This window comes from Dama dama, chromosome 19, assembly GCF_033118175.1.
Source record: "Dama dama isolate Ldn47 chromosome 19, ASM3311817v1, whole genome shotgun sequence".
Lineage (NCBI taxonomy): Eukaryota > Metazoa > Chordata > Mammalia > Artiodactyla > Cervidae > Dama > Dama dama.
Genome location: NC_083699.1, coordinates 25,789,175 through 25,808,717, shown reverse-complemented (window position 1 = coordinate 25,808,717; position 19,543 = coordinate 25,789,175). Strand labels below are relative to the sequence as shown.

General features: G+C 37.2%; 1 protein-coding gene across 1 annotated transcript in view; it reads left to right on the top strand.

Moving 5' to 3' along the window:
* SPATA16 (spermatogenesis associated 16) overlaps window positions 1-19,543 on the top strand; it is a 219,906-nt gene that overhangs the window by 40,917 nt on the left and 159,446 nt on the right. The window contains 1 exon segment of the mRNA XM_061168018.1: window positions 5,400-5,545. Within this exon segment, the coding sequence (XP_061024001.1) occupies window positions 5,400-5,545 (146 nt within the window).

The window sequence follows — 19,543 nt, the reverse complement described above, 5'->3', positions numbered from 1 at the left end:
ACTGATGCTGAAGCTGAAACTCCAATACTTTGGCCACCTCATGCGAAGAGTTGACTCAATGGAAAAGACCCTGATGCTGGGAGGGATTGGGGGCAGGAGGAGAAGGGGACGACAGAGGATGAGATGGCTGGATGGCATCACCAACTTGATGGACATGAGTTTGAGTAAACTCTAGGAGTTGGTGATGGACAGGGAGGCCTGGCGTGCTGTGAATCATGGGGTCGCAAAGAGTCGGACACGACGGAGCGACTGAACTGAACTGAACTGAACTGGATCCCATATGTGATGGTATTTGGAGGTGGGGACTTTGGGAAGTGATTAGGTGTCTTGAAGGTGGAGCCCTCTTGAAGAGGATTTGTTCCCTTATAAAAGAGACCACCTCCCCCTCAAAAAAAGGAGACTCTCAGTGAGCTCTCTGGTTCCCTTTCTGCTATAAACATTGTTCATGTATGGATTTCTCTGTGAACTGAAGTCTTCATTTCTCTGGGATAAGTGCCCAGTGGGTACTTGTTGAGTTGTGCAGTAGTCACATGTTTAGTTTATTAAGCAACTGACATACTGTTTTCATCACTGGCTGTACCATTACATTCCCATTAGCAAGGTGTGAGTGATCCAACTTGTCACCATTTTGATGTTGTCACTACTTTTTAGCCATTCTACTAGGTGATATCTCACTGTAGTTTTAAATTACATTTCTCTGATGGCTAATGATGTCAAACAGTAAACATGTTGAACATCTTTTTATGAGCCTATTCACAATTGGCATGTCCTCCTCAGAGAAAACTCTGTTCATGTCTTTGCTCACTTTCCAACTGGATTCTTTTTTTTTTTAACTGTTGAATTTTCAGTGATTTTCCAGGGCAACTGAGCAAAATATGTTGTAAGATGGAGTATTTTATATATATGTTGACTACATTTGATTGGTTAATGATGTTGTGAAAATCATCGGGATCTTTGCTGACTTACTTTCTAATATTTCTATCACTTGCTGAGAGTAAGAATATCAAAATATCCAACTATAATTATAATGTGAGTAATGTTTTAGATTTCAATTAAAAACATAAAAATAAAACTATGTAAAAAGATGGGACTATTACATACAGTTATAATTTATTATAAAAATATGAAAATTATGTTAGGAAATATGTAAGAAATTAATGGCAATTAAACATGGTAATAGAGTTATGGGTAACTTACTCTCCATCTTTTTTTTTTTCCCTTTTGGTAATTTCCTGAACAATTAAAAAGCTTAAAAATTTTCCAACTGAATGATATATACTGTAATTTGTAGATAATTGATAGCTAAAATAATGTCTCATTTTTAAAGATTTATTGTTCTTTCCTAGATCTGCAAGGATCACTCAAAATTATGTCCCAGGAGTATGGTGGGCAAACAGTCATCATACAATATTCTATTAAATGAGAATCTATTAGCAATATCAATCTTACTAATGATGAAACTAATTAAAGAAAAATGTGTTGTTGTATTTTTAAGAATGGGACCCATAACATAAAATTTAATCTTGGTTTTTTTCTGCTATTATTGGGCTTTCTGTTATTTTTATCTGTGTTTTTAAACAAACTTTGAAATTCCATTGTGCCACAATTTCTGAAAATAGGTTTGATATTTTTTCTTAAAACAACTTTGAAATACCTTAGAAAAAGCTTTTACAACTTTTTATAAACTTTTAATAGCTTTTTATAACTGAAGTATTATCAGGCTATTTTCAGAAAACTATCAAATATATTTTGTAAAGTATGTATTTTTAATTAAAATTTTAGCCTGTGATTTTAATTTACTACTGAAATTTACTATTAAATTTTGAAATTTTAATTTCCAATTTCTCATCAAAACAACAACTATACCCATAAGAATTTTTACTTCATTTTCCCTAAAAAATTATGCTTTTAACTTGTCCATGCTTCCTTTCAAAACAAAAATTTAACACCTAATTTTGGTTTTCTAATTCAAAGTCTTCTCATTAATTTACTATATTAGGTAGTTTAAAACTTCTTATTACCTTGTTTCCATGACTTTTTTCACAAAAAGCTAAAGTGTATAGCTTTAGACAAATACAACTTGAAATAAGTCACCCTTCCTGCATGCAAATAAATACATCTCATATTAAAGTCCTTGATCTTCTAGAGAATTCACTTTGTTAGTCTTCACAAATGGCTACCTGAAATTTTAAAATTCAGCAAAATATCTGAAATGTCCTTTATAATTCTGAAACCAGTACTTTGTCTATATTTTCTGTATTTCTACCTTTAACATCAACATATTTGTAACAATTTGCCTTACTGCAAAGCTTATTTCAAAGACACATCACTTTGGCAAACAAATAAGGTAACCTTTGATAAAATCAGAAATTTCTCTATCTTACAGTACTTGATTGATAAATCACGATCACCACAAATACACAGGCTGTGTGTTTTTCCATTTTAATGTGAACTGAAAAATTATTATTGTCTTTCCTTGCTTACAGGTTGGTTTTATAAAGTATACACTCTGGAGCGTTAAGATTGATCATTTTATTCCTTTTTTTGGCCTTGAAACTCATAGAAGTAGAGACTATAGCAAACATTAGAAGATCAGGCACTTATTTTTCACTTTCTTTCAATGTTCACAGACAAAGTCTTAATGTTATTAAACTTGAAGGTCAGCTTCCTCTTGCCATGTAGAATCTGAATGTCCTTGTGGAAGTTACTCCCCCAATGGCCCCTGTATTCATCCCACAAAAAGTATGCCTGAGAAAGGAGCTGTATCTGCTCTATCACACCTGATACGAACAAAGAGGTGGGAGGGACAAAGGACATATACAACGTGGGGCTTTTTCTTTTACGTTTAAGATTTTAAACAAACAGGCTTCTCTGTCTCTGGAATTCTCCAGGCAAGAATACTGGAGTGGGTAGCCATTTCCTTCTCCAGGGGATCTTTCTGACCCAGGGATCGAACCCAGGTCTCCTGCATTGCAGGTGAATTCTTTGCCGTCTGAGCCACCAGGGAAGCCCAAGATTTTATGTGAAAAAAATCCATGAGATTTGAGCATTTAAGATTTTGGGGAAATATGCTGATTTAATTTAAAGGATAAAACTACTCAGGAAAGTCTAGAATTTTAATACAATGATATGCTAACAAATGACACTACATAATTTCTACTTATGTTGTTTTCCACTGACTTTATAAAAAGCTGTGGTATCCAAAAATATTTTTTTCTTCCTGCTGCTGCTGCTGCTAAGTCACTTCAGTCGTGTCCGACTCTGTGTGAGCCCATAGACGGCAGCCCACCAGGCTCCCCCGTCCCTGGGATTCTCCAGGCAAGAACACTGGAGTGGGTTTCCATTTCCTTCTCCAACGCATGAAAGTGAAAAGTGAAAGTGAAGTCGCTCAGTCGTGTCCGACTCTTAGCGACCCCGGACTGCAGCCCACCAGGCTCCTCTGTCCATGGGATTTTCCAGGCAAGCACTGGAGTGGGGTGCCATTGCCGTCTCTGTTTTTCTTCCTAAACAACCAGTATTTTAGGTATCTCAGGGTCGTATAGGATCAAACTGGTAGAAAAGGAGATAGCTTGCTGTCTCAAGCTATCATGTTCAAATTATAACACTTTCGTAAACTATATTTTAAAGTCTGTTTACAACCACACTGACATTTGTGAAGTCAGACTCTCAGGAATAGTTACTAAATCACTGTTAAATACTTTGTCTCTATTATTATGAATTTTTATCAGGTAATCATGATAAAGCATCGAAATTTAGCCTTGACTAAGATCATTTACAAATACTGTGTATCTTCCATAAAAGTCTTTGTTCCCCCACCTTGCCAAATATTGAGAAATGTATCCTGAGAGTCCTCATAAGAACATGAATAGAAGTTGACCCTTTTCTGAAGGGCAAGTAGAGGGGGGAAAACCTTTATGTCTGATTATGTGTCCATAGTTGTATGGGAAAATGAATACTAGATTATAAAGAGCTCTCATAATTAATAAAAAGATTAACACATCAATGGAAATAGGCAAGGAATAAAAAAATAGGAATTTACACAGAACTAAAAATAGCCAAAATTTATTAAAAAGACCTATTAAATTAAACCAATTTAATTAGACCAAATTAAAATGTAAGGGTAGTATTTTTTTGTCTGATGATTACTAGTAATTAATAAATATTTATTGACTGAATGTATGTAGTAAAAAATTTCTCCCATCTAATTGGAAAAGACTTTTAAAAATGATATGAATTATCATAGTTGACAGAATATCCAGGTAGTACTAGGTAACTACCAATTCAAACGAAGGATGTAAGACATCTAGATTTTCCTTCAGCTTATAGTCATTGGATAAGATTAAGGAGAGAAACACATTTTAGAACAGAACAAACCCATTCTCAACCTATCTGCACTTTAAAAAATAGACAATAATGTTAATGTAAATGGCAAGGCAACCTCAACTTAATCTACAAAAGAAAATTAGTTTAAATAACATTTTTTAAAAAACAGGATTTAGAATACAAGAAATCTTACACGGAGATACATACAAAGAGGTACTAATCCCCAAATATTACTACTCCTGGTGAGAAAAGCGTACAGGAGATAGAAAATAGCAGAGAAGCGGATATTCTGAATAAGGTCACTAAGTGATGGTGGAGTTTCTCCACCCCCATCACCCCCATCAGATTCTCAGGAGCAGTAGAAAACTCTTAAGGCGGAAAAAAAGTACCGATCTATCCTTGTCATATTATTGATACTTCTTAATGTTTGGGGTTCTCTCCCCAAAATTAATTATTTTCTTCCTCTACAGTTTATCTATGGTGCCCAGAAACCATTGACTTCCTGGAATTTTTATTAAGAATTCCACATTCCTGCCATGTTTTTCAGATACTGTGGCCGCTGCCAATAAATTCTAATAAATTTTCACTTCTTTTCTTTCAATAACATCCTAGAGAATATGATTCAGACTCAAATTAATCACCAATCATGTTAATGGCTCCTAGGAGTTTACTTCCGATACCCCTTATTATAGTAAATCAAACTTGATAGTGTGCTAGATTATTGCTTAGCTGGGTTTTCATAAAAGCACTGGTATTTAATATGATTTATACCTGGTTTTCTGTTAATATCTTTGCTTATTGTGTGCTTTATTTTTAAAACAGACATTCTTAGCTAATGGCACCCCTTTAAAATATATCATACTTTAAAAATATTTTACAGGAAGCATTTTACAATAAAATGTGTTACTTATAGTCACTTAATAGTGAACAGGAAAAATTTAATTTACAATCAAAATGTTAATAGTTTACTTGTTTGGAAAAGTATGTGTATATATTATGTTTTGTTTATTTAAAAGATCAACTATTTGTCAAGATGATTAGAAAATTTAAAGCATTGTATTTTTTTTCTTTTAAAGCTTTGCAGCAAAGGGGCAGTTCTGGGAAAACCATTTGAAGCATCTGCTGAAGATATAGCTAGTGTGGCAAGTTTCATTGAGACAAAGCTTGTTGCATGCTATCTGCGAATGAGGAAACCTGACCTTGCCCTGAATCATGCACACAGGTAAAGTGAAGGGTTAATAACTGCAAGTAAGTACTATCCATGCAAGCAGAGGGTATGATGTGAGCTTGTAGGATTAACTTAGATTCCATTTAAATATAATCACAAAACAAAAACCATCTCTTTACTACTTGATTTATGTTAAGCTAGACAATCATAGAGATCACAAAGGGCATCTCAAAACCTAAGGGAAGAAATAAACCCATAATTAACTATCATAAAGTGAAGTCACTCAGTTGTGTCCGACTCTTTGTGACCCGTGGACTGTAGCCTACCAGGGTCCTCTGTCCACAGGACTCTCCAGGTAAGAATACTGGAGTGGGTTGCCATTTCCTTCTCCAGGGGATCTTCCCGACCCAGTGATCGAACCTGGGTCTCCCACATTGCACGCAGATGCTTTAACCTCTGAGCCACCAAGGAAGCCCAAAGCAGGACAAAATAAAAAGGCAGACAACTGCAGTAGCAAATGACTGCAGGAAGAAAGGAGGGAGTGAATAAGGTGAAGTAAGGGGTGAGAAGGATGAGAAAGATTTCCAAAACTGACTGAGATACAAAGAATGGTAGAAAGAAATTCCAGCTGTGAACCATGAGCAAAGGCACCAAAGTTTATGGCTTATTTGGTGCTAACATAACTGATTCAAAGGATGTTATGAAGGGGCAAGTGCAACAGCTGTCCAAAGGTATGAATCACCTTTTTATCATTGTCCTTAAAGATTTCTTTTATATATTTCTATCCTCTTCAGAACTCTGTATTAGCTTTTGGTTTCCTAGAATCCTCAAGGTTACCCAGCCCTATGTTTTTTTTCTATAAAAATGTCCTCTCCTACATCTTGTTCCCTAAAGGCCTTGATCTTATCATGAATAGTATTCAGTTTAATCTGATAAAGTGATTATATCTTTTAAATAGCTCTTTCCTTAGAATTATGATTCCTCTATACCTCCCTGCCTGATTTAGAGCAATTTTACTAAAACTTTAGTCTTGTTCATTCTCTGAGCTCATACATCCTGGATTTCTTTTGTACACAAATAACAAAACTAATATCAACATGAAAACATAACGCCTTCCCTGTTAATAGCCAGTAGGAAACATAACTATCAATTATATTAAGACTCATTATGTGAGCATGAGATCTGCCAACATGGTAAAATTCATTTATAACTCTATATCCACAATGACATAGAAGTTCCATCACATATTCTTAACAGCTCTATGGAGACCTCAAATTTATAGGCTTAAGTTTGACATCAAGGACCTACTGACAACAAAATCACTTTGAAGTTCCTAAGATAACCTGCTGGAAAGAAACTTTTTGCTTTAAATAAACTGCAGAACCTAAACACAGATTCTCTTTGATACCAAAGAAAATCTGACTCTATATTTTCTGGAAACACCTTATGCAACCATAGTTTTCAAACCCAATATCAGGACATATGGTTACATTGGAAGAATTTTATTTCAGTTCCATTTGAAAGGGCCAATATTGGAAATGTAATGTATACTTCAGTATGCCAAAATATTGGAATTTTTGAGCCACTTGGGTGACTTGTAAGCACAATAAAATATTTGAAATTGGGAATAGCCAGAAAATCTATAGGCATACGTAAACAATAATGAATTGAGATGCACCCAAAAGTAATTATTTATCACTTTGCCCATGGTTTTCACTACACATATGAAGTGCCATCAACATTGCCTACATATTAATCAAAATATCTCCTGGATATTACAATGGTTTGATGGATTTTCAAATCATTTTTATAATCATAAAAAAGTTCTAAATGGCACGATCATGCCAAAATTCAATTCAGTGTTATAAAAATAACTTAGTGAACATTAATCAAAATAGTACCATAAGAAACAATAAAATGCTATGGTTCCTAAGGATGCAAGGATTAGTTTCAATAGGTTCACTATTTAGACTTTGAAACTTTTGTTTTAAAACTAAGAGTACCCTTTCAATTCCTTGAAAATTACCGAGGGGAGGGTATACAATATAAAGATGAAAAGTAAAATGATCTTCCCTATTATGCTAGGATTAACTTCTGTATCCTTTTTATTCTATTGTAAAATAATTTTTGCTTCTGTTTCTAAGTTGAACATTAACTAAGAAATGGAAATCAATAGAGGTTAAACAGTGAATTCATACAATTAATTATGCACTAAGTGAAATAAATCATTTTTCTAGGCTTGTCATATTGCAGAATTACAGAAATCAGTGCATATGATTCTAATATTAAAATGTTTTTAAAGATCTCAGATTTTTAAAATAGAATCTGAAACATAAATATATTTCTCAAAATAAATAATCAGGATATTTGGTCTATAAATAGCTTATAACCATTAGTTATACACTGAATGCAGAATCTTTCTTTTGTATTATTATCACACTGTGATGGTTGATACTAATCATGGATCAAAATTAAAATATTCCCTTTTTGCATTTATTTGCATTCCTGAAGCATCCTTTCTTTAATTTTATGTAAATTAAAGAGGCCTACTGCATATCTTTAGATTTGTTAACACAGAAATTAGCTTGAAAACCATCATGTAGTTTTGCTTTTGATAAAAATAAGTGCATATTGTTTTGTCATGTAGAAGACTGCAAGAACCGTAACTGTGTGGTTTTAGGTTCAACAAAGATACATTTTGAAATTAATTAGCTGAGTATTGCCATTTAAAATATGCTAATAAGGAATACAAAGGCTTTGAAAAAAAAAGTGGAAGTGTTTGTCTTTTAGTCATGTCCAGACCTTTGTGACCTCAAGGACTGTTCTTGCCGTGTTCCTCTGTCCGTGGGATTTCCCAGGCAAGAATACTAAAGCAGGTTACCATTCCCTTCTCCTCGTGATCTTCTCCACCAGGGACTGAACCCTGGTCTCCTTCACTGCAGGCAGATTCTTTTACCATCTGAGACACAGGGAAGACAACAAAGGCTTTAGAAACAACTATTAGCGAGTTTTTCTTTTTTAAATAACATATCCAAAGCAGCATATTTGGATGTCATTTTTTTTTTTCACTTCAAACCAAAGTAATGCCTACACTCACCAGTCTAACATATAAACTCGGTGCTCACTTCATCAAACTATTGTCATTGTTTGTCAGTGGTGTCTTGATCATTCCTGAGACTGATTTCTAATTACTGCTATCTTATCAAGAATGGAAATCCTCATGTCAATGTATGACAAAAACCACTACAATATTGTAAAGTAATTAGCCTCCAACTAATAAAAATAAATGAAAAAAAAAAAAAGAATGGAAATCCTGCTATAACTCTTTCTTCTCATATAATTATGTGTTGATGTGTATAATTCTAAAGATTCTAATAATACATATCACCTTTTTTGCCTATTTCCAATCTTTAGACTAATGTTGTTTACAGTGTAGAATATTTTCTTTTTTGGCCTTTTTTAAAAATTAATTTATTTTTTTATTGAAGGATAATTACTTTACAGAATTTTATTGTTTTCTGTCAAACCTCAATATGAATCAGCCATGGGTATACGTATATCTCATCCCTTTTAAACTTTCCTCCCATCCCCCTCCCCATCTCACCCTTCTAGGTTGATACAGAGCCCCTGTTTGAGTTTCCTTAGCCTACTATGCTGTAGAATTTTGATGCCACTAGGTGGCAGGCAGGATGAAGTCTAAAATGGCAAATATGTAGAAAGAAGCCTCTTTTCAAAATTGTTTTATAATGCTCTCAACTACGTTCATTCATTCAACAAATATTTATTGAATGCTAATCAAGAGCCTGTGCTAGGCAGCGGGGTAGCAGTTGTAAACAGGAATTGTGTTGTTTGTACACGTTAGAAGAGGTAGCAAAGTTTAAAAAACAAATATTAATAAATATGAGAAAAAAAGAGTGTGATAAATGCAACAAAGGTAGTAAATATAATTTCACATTGCAGAAGCAGCATCATTTATTAAATCAGATTCATGGAGTCTAAATCTGACTGCCCAGGTTTTAAATCTGATTCCCCCACTCACCAGTTCATCTGAGTTTAACTCTCCATAAGATTGGGTTATAATAACTTTACCTACTTCACAAATACCATCTCACAAGGTTTTGTGAAAATTAAACAGAAACCCATGGATTCTATATTCCAGCCAAGACAGCGTTACTGGTACTGGACCTGCCTTCCTGCTATAAATAAGTATAAAACTAGCAAAACATATGAAACAATTCTTTTTAGGCACTGGAAAATGGTCACAGCAGGGCTTTGATCCTTGAGAGAAGGGTAGTATGCCCAGTGAGCTACCATGGTTTTCCTGACCAAACTCAGGGAGTTGAAGATCAAGTTACACTTCAATCTCAATGAGCTGAGGAAGCAGAAATTAGAATATCAGTTCAGTTCAGTCGCTCAGTCATGTCCGACTCTTTGCAACCCCATGGACTGCAGCATGCCAGGCTTCCCTGTCCATCAACAACTTCTGGAGCTTGCTCAAACTCATGTCCATCGAGTCGGTGATGCCATCCAACCATCTCATCCTCTGTCATCCCCTTCTCCTCCAGCCTTCAATCTTTCCCAGCATCAGGGTCTTTTCCAGTGAGTCAGTTCTTCCCATCAGGTGGCCAAAGTATTGGAGTTTCAGCTTTAGCATTAGTCCTTCCAATGAATATTCAGGACTGATTTCCTTCAGGATGGGCTGGTTGGATCTCCTTGCAGTTCAAGAGACTCTCAAGAGTCTTCTCCAACACTAAGTTCAAAAGCATCAATTTTTCCGTGCTCAGCTTTCTTTATAGTCCAACTCTCACATCCATACATGACTACTGGAAAAACCATAGCTTTGACGAGATGGACCTTTGTCCACAAAGTGATGTCTCTGGTTTTTAGTATGCTGTCCAGGTTGGTCATAGCTTTTCTTCCATGGAGCAAGTGTCTTTTAGTTTCATGGCTGCAGTAACAATATGCAGTGACTTTGGAGCCCAAGAAAACAAAGTCTCTTAGAATATCAGATATTAGAATATCAGGTTGCTAAAAAAAAAAACCCTGTAATTTACAGAGCACAGGTGACTGAAGGAGAAATAATGTGAGGGGGTTGGGGGTAGAAGACTGCATGAGGATTTGCTACATGTTCTTGGCCAAAATGAAAAGTAAGACTTCATGTAGCAGAAACTGCCTGCCGCAGGACTAAGTAATAAATGAAAATACCAGAGGAGCTGCAGTGATAGGAGATACTGAAGAACCAGTGTTGAGAGAGCTCAGTGAGTACCTCAGGCATTCAGTTAAAATTCCTGAAAGATAATGCTTAAAGAGTTAGGACCATGATGTCAAGAAAGAACCGCACCTTAGAATTACGCTCAAAAAAAAAAAAAAAAAGAATTGAGCTCAAAGTCAAAATTGACCTATCTGAAAAACCACACCTGACAAGAACAAGAGTATTTGCCATTTAACTGCCTGATAAGAAAAAAATTCCACAGGTTTGCAGTGATGATGTCATAACCTCAGTTCCTTATAAAGTTTCATCCAAAATGTTTAGCATAAAACTAAAAATTACTACACATTCAAAGAAATAGGAAAATGAAACTCATATTTAAGAAAATAAATAGTCCATAGAATCAGACCCCAAGATGACCCCCATGTTAGAATTGGTAGAAAAAGATTTTAAAGAAGCTGTAAAAAAAATAGGCTCAAAAAAAAAATAGGTTCAAGGATCTTGAGGCAAAGATGGCCATAATAAGTGAAGAACTGAGGATCTCAACACACACAAAAATAGAAACTATAGAAAAGAAACAAATGGAGATTTTACCATGGATTAATGAACTATTAATATCTAAAATAAAAATATACAGATTGACTTCAACATCAGATTGAAGATTTAGTACTAAAGACAGTTTTAGTGAACTTGAAGACAAATCAATAGCAATTACCCAATATGAACACACAGTATAAAAGATATTTTAAAAAACTTAACTAATGCTTCAGTGACCTATCCTCAGACACAGTAACAAGTCATCTAGCTATATGGTTTTTCCAGTAGTCATGTATGGATGTGAGAGTTGGACTCTAAAGCTGAGAGCCAAAGAATTTTGAACTGTGGTATTGGAGAAGAGTCTTGAGAGTCTCCTGGACTGCAAGGAGATCCAACCAGTCCATCCTAAAGGAAATCAGTCCTGAATATTCATTGGAAGGATTGATGCTGAAGCTGAAATTCCAATACTTTGACCACCTGATGTGAAGAACTGACTTATTGGAAAAGACCCTGATGCTGGGAAATACTGAAGGTGGGAGGGAGAAGGGTACGACAGGGGATGAGATGGCTGGATGGCATCACCAACTCAATGGACATGAGTTTCAGGAAGCTCCGGGAGTCGGTAACAGGGAAGCCTGGCGTGCTGCAGGCCATGGGGTAGTAAAGAGTCAGACACAACTGAGCGACTGAACTGAACTGAACTGAGCCACATGTAACTGTTTCAAAGAGAAAAGAGAGAGAAAAGGGCATAAAAGGTAGTTATTGGAAATTTTCCAAATTTGGTTTAAAAAAAGAGTAAGACACAGCTAGCCCCAACTAAAATAAATATAAACAGAACCATATCTAGGAACAGCAGAGTTTTGAAAACCCAAGATGGAGAGAAAATATTAAAGGCAGATAAAGGATAACAACACATAATTCCCACGGGTCAATGATACAAATAACAGGTAACATTTAATCAGAAATATGGAGGCCAAAATACAATAAAAGAAGAAGCTTAAAGTGCTGAAAGAAAAATGTCAAATCAGAATTCAACAAAAAAAATTCTTCAAAATGAGAGTGAGATAAGAACATTTCTATATAAAAGTTTAAAAATTAATAGTAAGTTAAGACGTCCTGACTGTCCTGAGAGTCCGACCCCTGGGGACTACGCCTCAGAGGGCTGTCTCTTCTCCAGTGTGGTCCTTTACAGACCGGACATGGAGCTAGGGGTGGCTTAGATCCCTGAGAGCAACTTCACTTGAGATGCCCCTCCTTTCCACAGTAATAGCAAGCCCGTCCCCTTTACCTGGGTTCCTCTGGGCATTTTCTCAGACTGTTTCAGAGCAGATCTAATAGCCTTTGTTGGGGCTTCAGTCTTTTGCCTGGTTCTTTTTTGCCTCTTATATTTTCCTCCTTATATTGTTTAACATAATATACTGCCTGAGCCAGCTGTAACAGTTTTTCTAAAGACTTATTTGGTCCAAACACCTGTTTTCATAACTTACAGCAGATATCTGGAGCTGAGTGAGTGAGAAATCTATCTTTTAAGACCATTCCTCCTGCACTTTCAAGATCAACATCAGTAAACTTGTGGAGAGCTTCCCACATCGATCTAGGAATTTACCAGGAGTTTCCTTCTCTCCCTGTTCTATGTCAGCCAACTTAGCATAGTCTAAAGTCTCAGCATGCGTGCTCACTTGAGTCCTTCAAGAATACATCTGACAAAGTGGCTCTGTTATTGGAACCGCTTGGCTCCTAGTAGGAAGGAGGGCTATTTCATGTTCCCTCTTCCCCCTTGTCTCATGTTCAAACCATTCATCTCCAAAAGTAGTAGCTTCCCCCAAAACTTGAGTTTTCAGGTCAGGAGTCAGCGTTTGTCCCAAGACATACATTACATCATCTCTCCAAGTAAGTTCTATAAAGTAAAGTTAGTCCCGTAAAGCCTTCTATGTACTTTTTGGATCTTCTCGATAGTCTCGACTGCAATTGGTACTGTTTGAATTTCTACCAAGACTGAGGTAACCCCTCCTGGAAGGGTGCCCCAATTCTCAGCCTGTTCAGTTGGGAGCCCCAGATACAGGGACAAAGTAAGAGAATAGGAGGCAGCTGAAGGTTTCACACCCAAATCTGCACCCTTAGGACATAAGTCTGGCGTGTCTTGCAGAGAGATAAAGAGCAACACATATGTCACTTCTACCCATTTCTCTTGTTTTCTACAGAACCAGTCTAGTTGTAAAACAGTAATAATTGAGATCCTTCAACAGGTCAGAGCTCCCCAACTTCTAAAGGATACTGTGGCCATTCAGTATCACAGAAGAAGATCAGGAGTGTCTTTTTTGAACTCTGGGGATAAAACTTGTCCCAGTTCTTTTAAATACATATTAAAGAAGTGGTTCTGGAACTGCTAGCTCCCATCTGTAAGACAGAAAAAAGAGGCATCCATAGCAGTGGCTTTTTTCCACTGGAATAGTCCTTCGCTGCTCTAGATGGGTGTGTAGACAAGACTCTCCACTGAAGCTTTCCTTCCCTGGTTGGACTTAGTCTGTCCCTTACTGATGCAGGTGTCTTACTCCCGGTTCTACCACTGAGGTGGGGTGGAGATGCCCCAGGGGTACCTGATGACACCCCAAACTGACTTAGTTCCATACCACCAAGACCTTTCTTTGATTTTCCCTTTTCTCTGATGCCCCTCAAGGTGAAGCAGAGTAGCTTTTCAGAATGTTTCCCAGGCTAGTACTACTGGGGGAAGCATCCATATTACCTGTGCCTGGGCACTTGCCTGCTATAGAAATGGTGAGTCATAAAGGCATGAATGACAACCAACATGTCCCTTCAGAGTGTCACCACACCAGTATATGTGATGGCAAAAGAGGTGGTGGAGGGCTGGCCAGCGAGGAAAAAGCAATTTCTGTCCTCAAGCTACTAGGACCAGTCCTTCCAGTTCATTTCTGCAGATTCCACAAAAGGAATATATCTAGGGAGTTGAGACAAAGGCCATCAGAGAGCCTTCTCTGGTCTGCTAAGAGCTAGCACTACCGAAAGAAGAAGCCCGTTGCATTTCCAATCTGAACAGATCCTGCAATTCCTGATTCATGTCCTCAAAAACCTCATGGTCACCAGTAGTGCTTTAATCCACAGAGACAGGAGACACAGCTGTGACAAAGACTCCCTTTCAGGTAGCTGGCCCCTGAGGCAGGCAGCCAAGAGAGTGACCTCTAGGCTGAGAGTCATTCCTGGGGCTAGAGCTCTGCCTCACTTTGAAACATGCTGCTGGAGTTAAGAGTTCCACCTCGCTCCATACGTGCTCCTAGTAACTTTCTAGCAAGGCGTGCCTAGTCTAGCAAGGCTAAGCACGTCCATACATGGGGTCCAAGCAAAAGTACACAACAACAGCATGGATCACAAGTCCCTTGAAAGTCTATGATCTGACAGATTATGTTAGTAGTTCTAATTCCCCACACAATTATGGAATGGTCAAAGAGAGCAGGAAAAAGTAACCGAGAAAGGAAAGTTCAGTCCACATGCTTTGCCCATTTCTGGCTGCTCCCCTAGCAGGGACTTTGGGTGTCTCTTGGCATTGGCAGGTCAGTATGAACCCCCGACAAGGCTCCCCTTTTGGGGGCTGCCTTCAGTCATTAGGCAGCACTGCGAAACCGCAGAGCAGGGCTCATCACTTGCTTCGCGCAGGGCACGTCATTCATTTACACAAGCACACCGCAGAGTTAGTAAAGTAAAGCAGAAAACGTGCATACCGAGAAGGGACAGAGGCTAGAGCTCTGCGTGTTCTTACCTTGTCCTGAAGATCCTGGACGAGCCCCCAAGATGATAGCTTACAGTGAACGGTGTCAGATTCGTGATCTCCGAAGAAGAAGATTTAACTTCGGGACCAGGGACCAGGCTTGATCACTCAAGAGCTTTTGTATAACAGAGTTTTATTAAAGTGAAAAAGGGACAGAGAAAGCTTCTGACATAAACATCAGAAGGGGGATGGAGAGTGTCCCCCGAGGAGACTACATTTTTTAAAATACCCCTTTTGACCTGAAAAGATGCTCAATGTCACTAATTATTAGAGAAATGCAAATCAAAACTACAAAGAAACACCGTCTCACACCTATCAGAATAGCCAGCTTTAAAAAGTCTAGTAACAAATGTTGGAGAGGGTGTGGAAAAAAAGGAACCCTCCTACACTGCTGGTGTGTATGTAAGTTGGTGCAGTCACTATGAAAAATAGTATAGAGGTTCTGCAGCAGAAATCTAAAAATAGAATTACCATATGATCCAGCAATTTCACTCCTGGGCATGTAATCCAGACAAACTATAATTCAAAAAGATACATTCACTCCTATGTTCATAGCAGCACTATTTACAATAGCTAAGACATGGAATGGCTGAATGGATAAGGAAGATGTGGTACACATATACAGTGGAATACTACTCAGCCATAAAAACAATGAAATAATGCCATTTGCAGCAACATGGATGGCCCTAGAAATTATCATACTGAGTGAAGTCAGTCAGAAAGAGAAAGTCAAACACCATAGGACATCACTTACACATGGAATATAAAGTATGACACAAATCAACCTATCTACAAAGCAGAAAAAGACTCACAGACATAGAGAACAGACTTGTGTTGCCAGTGGAGGGTGGGGAGAGTGGGAGAGAGATGGACTGGGAGTTTGGGGTTAGTAGGTGAAACTATTACATATAGAACAGATTAACAACAAGGTCTTACTGTACAGCAAGAGAACTATATTCAAGATCCTGAGATAAACTATAGTAGGAAAGAATATAAAAAAAGGATGTATCTATGTGTGTATGAGTCATTTTACTGTACTGCAAAAATGAATACAACATTGCAAATCACCTATACTCCAATAATAAAATAGAATACCATTTTTTAATCTAACAAATGCTCAGTAAAGAAGATAATTTGGAAACTTCTATGAGAATATATCTTTGGCGATATTATTGTTTATAACTTTGAGGATAATTAAAATGCTCAGAGGTGATATGAGCTTAAAGCATTACAGATATTAATGAGTTTTAGAATAAACCGGTTTATAACAGAAGTAGCAGAAATGTTGAAAACTTCTTGCAGATCTCATGAATTGAGGTATCTAAAATACAACATATTCCTTTTTGCCATTACTGAATGTGTAAATTTTGGCCAGGAGTGACATCAGCAATACAGCAGAACAGGACGTTCCCAGCTTGTATCATCCCCTGGCAACAGTTATTTGGCAGTGATTCATGAAACCTCCATGGAGAAGGCAATGGCAACCCACTCCAGTCCTCTTGCCTGGAAAATCCCATGGACGGAAGAGCCTGGTGGGCTGCAGTCCATGGGGTCACGAAGAGTCGGATACAACTGAGAGACTTCACTTTCACTTTTCACTTTCATGCATTGGAGAAGGAAATGGCAACCCACTCCAGTGTTCTTGCCTGGAGAATCCCAGGGACGCGGGAGCCTGGTGGGCTGCCGTCTATGGGGTCACACAGAGTCGGACACGACTGAAGTGACTTAGCAGCAGCAGCATGAAACCTATGGTTTCATAGGAGACTGTGAAACCTCAAGGAAGGGCCAAAGACCAAAGAAGTCTGTTTTAATAAAGCAGGCCCAAACCAAGGGGTTGATGTCCCTACGGTGGTCTTAATTAGACTCAGAAATGGTTCTGACCCCCTGTGGACTTGCCTGAAGTCCCATTTGACCTTGGTTTTGCCACTAGCACAATATGCCAAGTGACACAGGAGAAGTCATGCCTGCCTGTGCCTCAGTAATAGGCCCACAGACCTTAGTCTTGGCTGTGGGTACTGAAGTAACTCATGATCTGATTCCATCCCCTTCCAGTCACTACCATAAGCAGTCCTACCAGCCCCGGGACCTGACTGGAAACAGTCTCATTTGCACCCCCAGAGATCCTGAAATGTTTCTCTGATACAGCTCCAGTCCCTCCCCACTGTAGTCAGGGAACAATCCTACCCACCCAGGGATCTGGTGGGAGACATGACCATCCATGCCTTCAGAACCATGACTGCAGATCTCAGTTCTGGTTGTGTACCCTGAAGCAGTCCTTTGTTTGGGCCTACTTTGTTCAAAAAAAAAAAAAAAGTCTTACTTACAATAGCATCAAAACCAGTAATATTTGGGAATAAATTTAACTAAGGAGATAAAATACCTATTCAGTGAAAACTATATGACACTGATGAAAGATGGAAGAAGACACAAACAGAAAGATATCTTATATTCATGGATCAGAGTAATAAATATTGTTAAAATTCCATACTACCCAAAGAAACCTACATATTTAGAGCAATCACTTTGGAAATTTCAATGACATTTTTCAAAGAAATAGAAGTGAGTCAAAATTCATATGGAACCACAGAAAAACCTGAATAGCCAAAGCAATCTTGAGAAAAAAGGAACTGAAGGCATTACACTTCCTGACTTCAAACTATATTACAAAGCTATCAGACAAAGGAACCAACAAGAATGGTACTGGCATATAAACAGACACATAGACTAATGGAACAGAATAAAAAGCACAAGAAATAAATCCACATGAGTATGGTCAATAAGTCGAAGAAAAGGATGTCTAAGAAAAGGAATACATAAAGGGAAAAAGGATAGTCTCTTTCTCAACGGCATTAAAAAAAAAACAAAACTATATAGCCACATGCAGAAAAAATTAGACCCTTGTATTACACCATTACAAAAATCAACTCAAAATGGAGTAGACTTAAAAGTAAAACCTCAAACTATTAACTTCTAGAAGAAATTATAGAGAAAAAGCTTCTTAACATTGGTCTCTGCAATGATGTTTTATATATGATATCAGAAACACAAGCAACAAAAGCAAAAATAAATAAGTGGGGTTGTGTCAAACCAAAATCTTCTGCACAGCAAAGGGAATAACAAAATGAAAAAGGAACTTATGAAATAAGAGAAAATATTTGCAAACCATACATTAGGGATTATAAACCATGATAAGGGGTTAATATTCAAAATATATAAGGGACTCACAACTCAATAGCAGGAAAATAACCTGTTTTTTTTTAAAATGGGCAAAATACTGGAGTAGACATTTTTCAAAGAAGACATACAAATGACCAACAGATATATGAGCATCCCCAACCTTCAGGAAACTGCATAGTGAAACAGTGAGCTACCACCTCATACCTGTTAGGATGGTTATTATTTAAAACAAAAAGTGAGATAACAAGTATTATCAAGGTTGGAGAAAAAGGGAACCCTTGTGCATTGTTGTAAATTGCTATAGCCATTATGGAAAACAGTATGGAGGTTCCTCAAAAAATCTAAAAAGGAACTATAATATGATCCAGCAATCCCACTACTGGGTATATATACAAAGAAATGAAGTCAGTATCTTGAAAAGACATCTGCACCCCATGTTCACTACAACATTATTCATAATAGTCAAGATGTGAAAATGATCTATGTGTTCACTTAGAAAATGTGAAATAGGTACACACACACAGAATTTTATTCAGCCATAAAAAAGTAGGAAATCCTGCCATTTATGACAATATGAATGAACCTAGAGTACATTATGCTAAAAGTGAAATAAGCCAGACACAGGAAGACAAACATTGTATGACCTCACTTACACAGAATCTGAAAAAGTCTAACTCAGAGAGCCAGAGAGTAGAATATTTGTTGCCAGGGCCTGAGGGTGGGAAGAAAAGTGGTTTCAACTTTCAGCATAGTGACTATAGTTAATAATATTGTACTGTATATTTTAAATTTGAAAAGAATAGATGCTAAGTGTTCTCACCACACTGAAAAAAATAAAGGTTAACTATGTGAGATGTGAGGGGACAGATCTGTTAACTTGATTGTAACAGTCATTTCACAATGTATACATGTATCAAACTAGCACATTTTACACTTTAAATACATACAGTTTTTGTCAAGTACACCTCAATAAGACTTAGAGACAAACAGCTTTGTCTCTAAAATAGCTAAGCCTGAAAAAAAAATGGCCATTAAATTCAACCATTCAATAGCATTCAGTGAAACAAAATAATTCTCATCATCTTAGGTAAGCATAAAATCAATACTAGTAGTAAAACAAAAGGGGACATTGCTGGACCCAGTTTCTTGATATGAAAAAATATTTAGTCTACCAAGTATCAGTGTTGGTACTGCCTATAGGAGGATAACAAGAGAAAAAGAAAAAGATGTGATCTTCTTACCTGAATATACATAATCCTGGGCATCTCATAGTGTCTTGCTTTGCAAAAATATATGGGTGACTGTTTGGATGACATTGCCATTCATTTCAGAAAGATATGACATTATC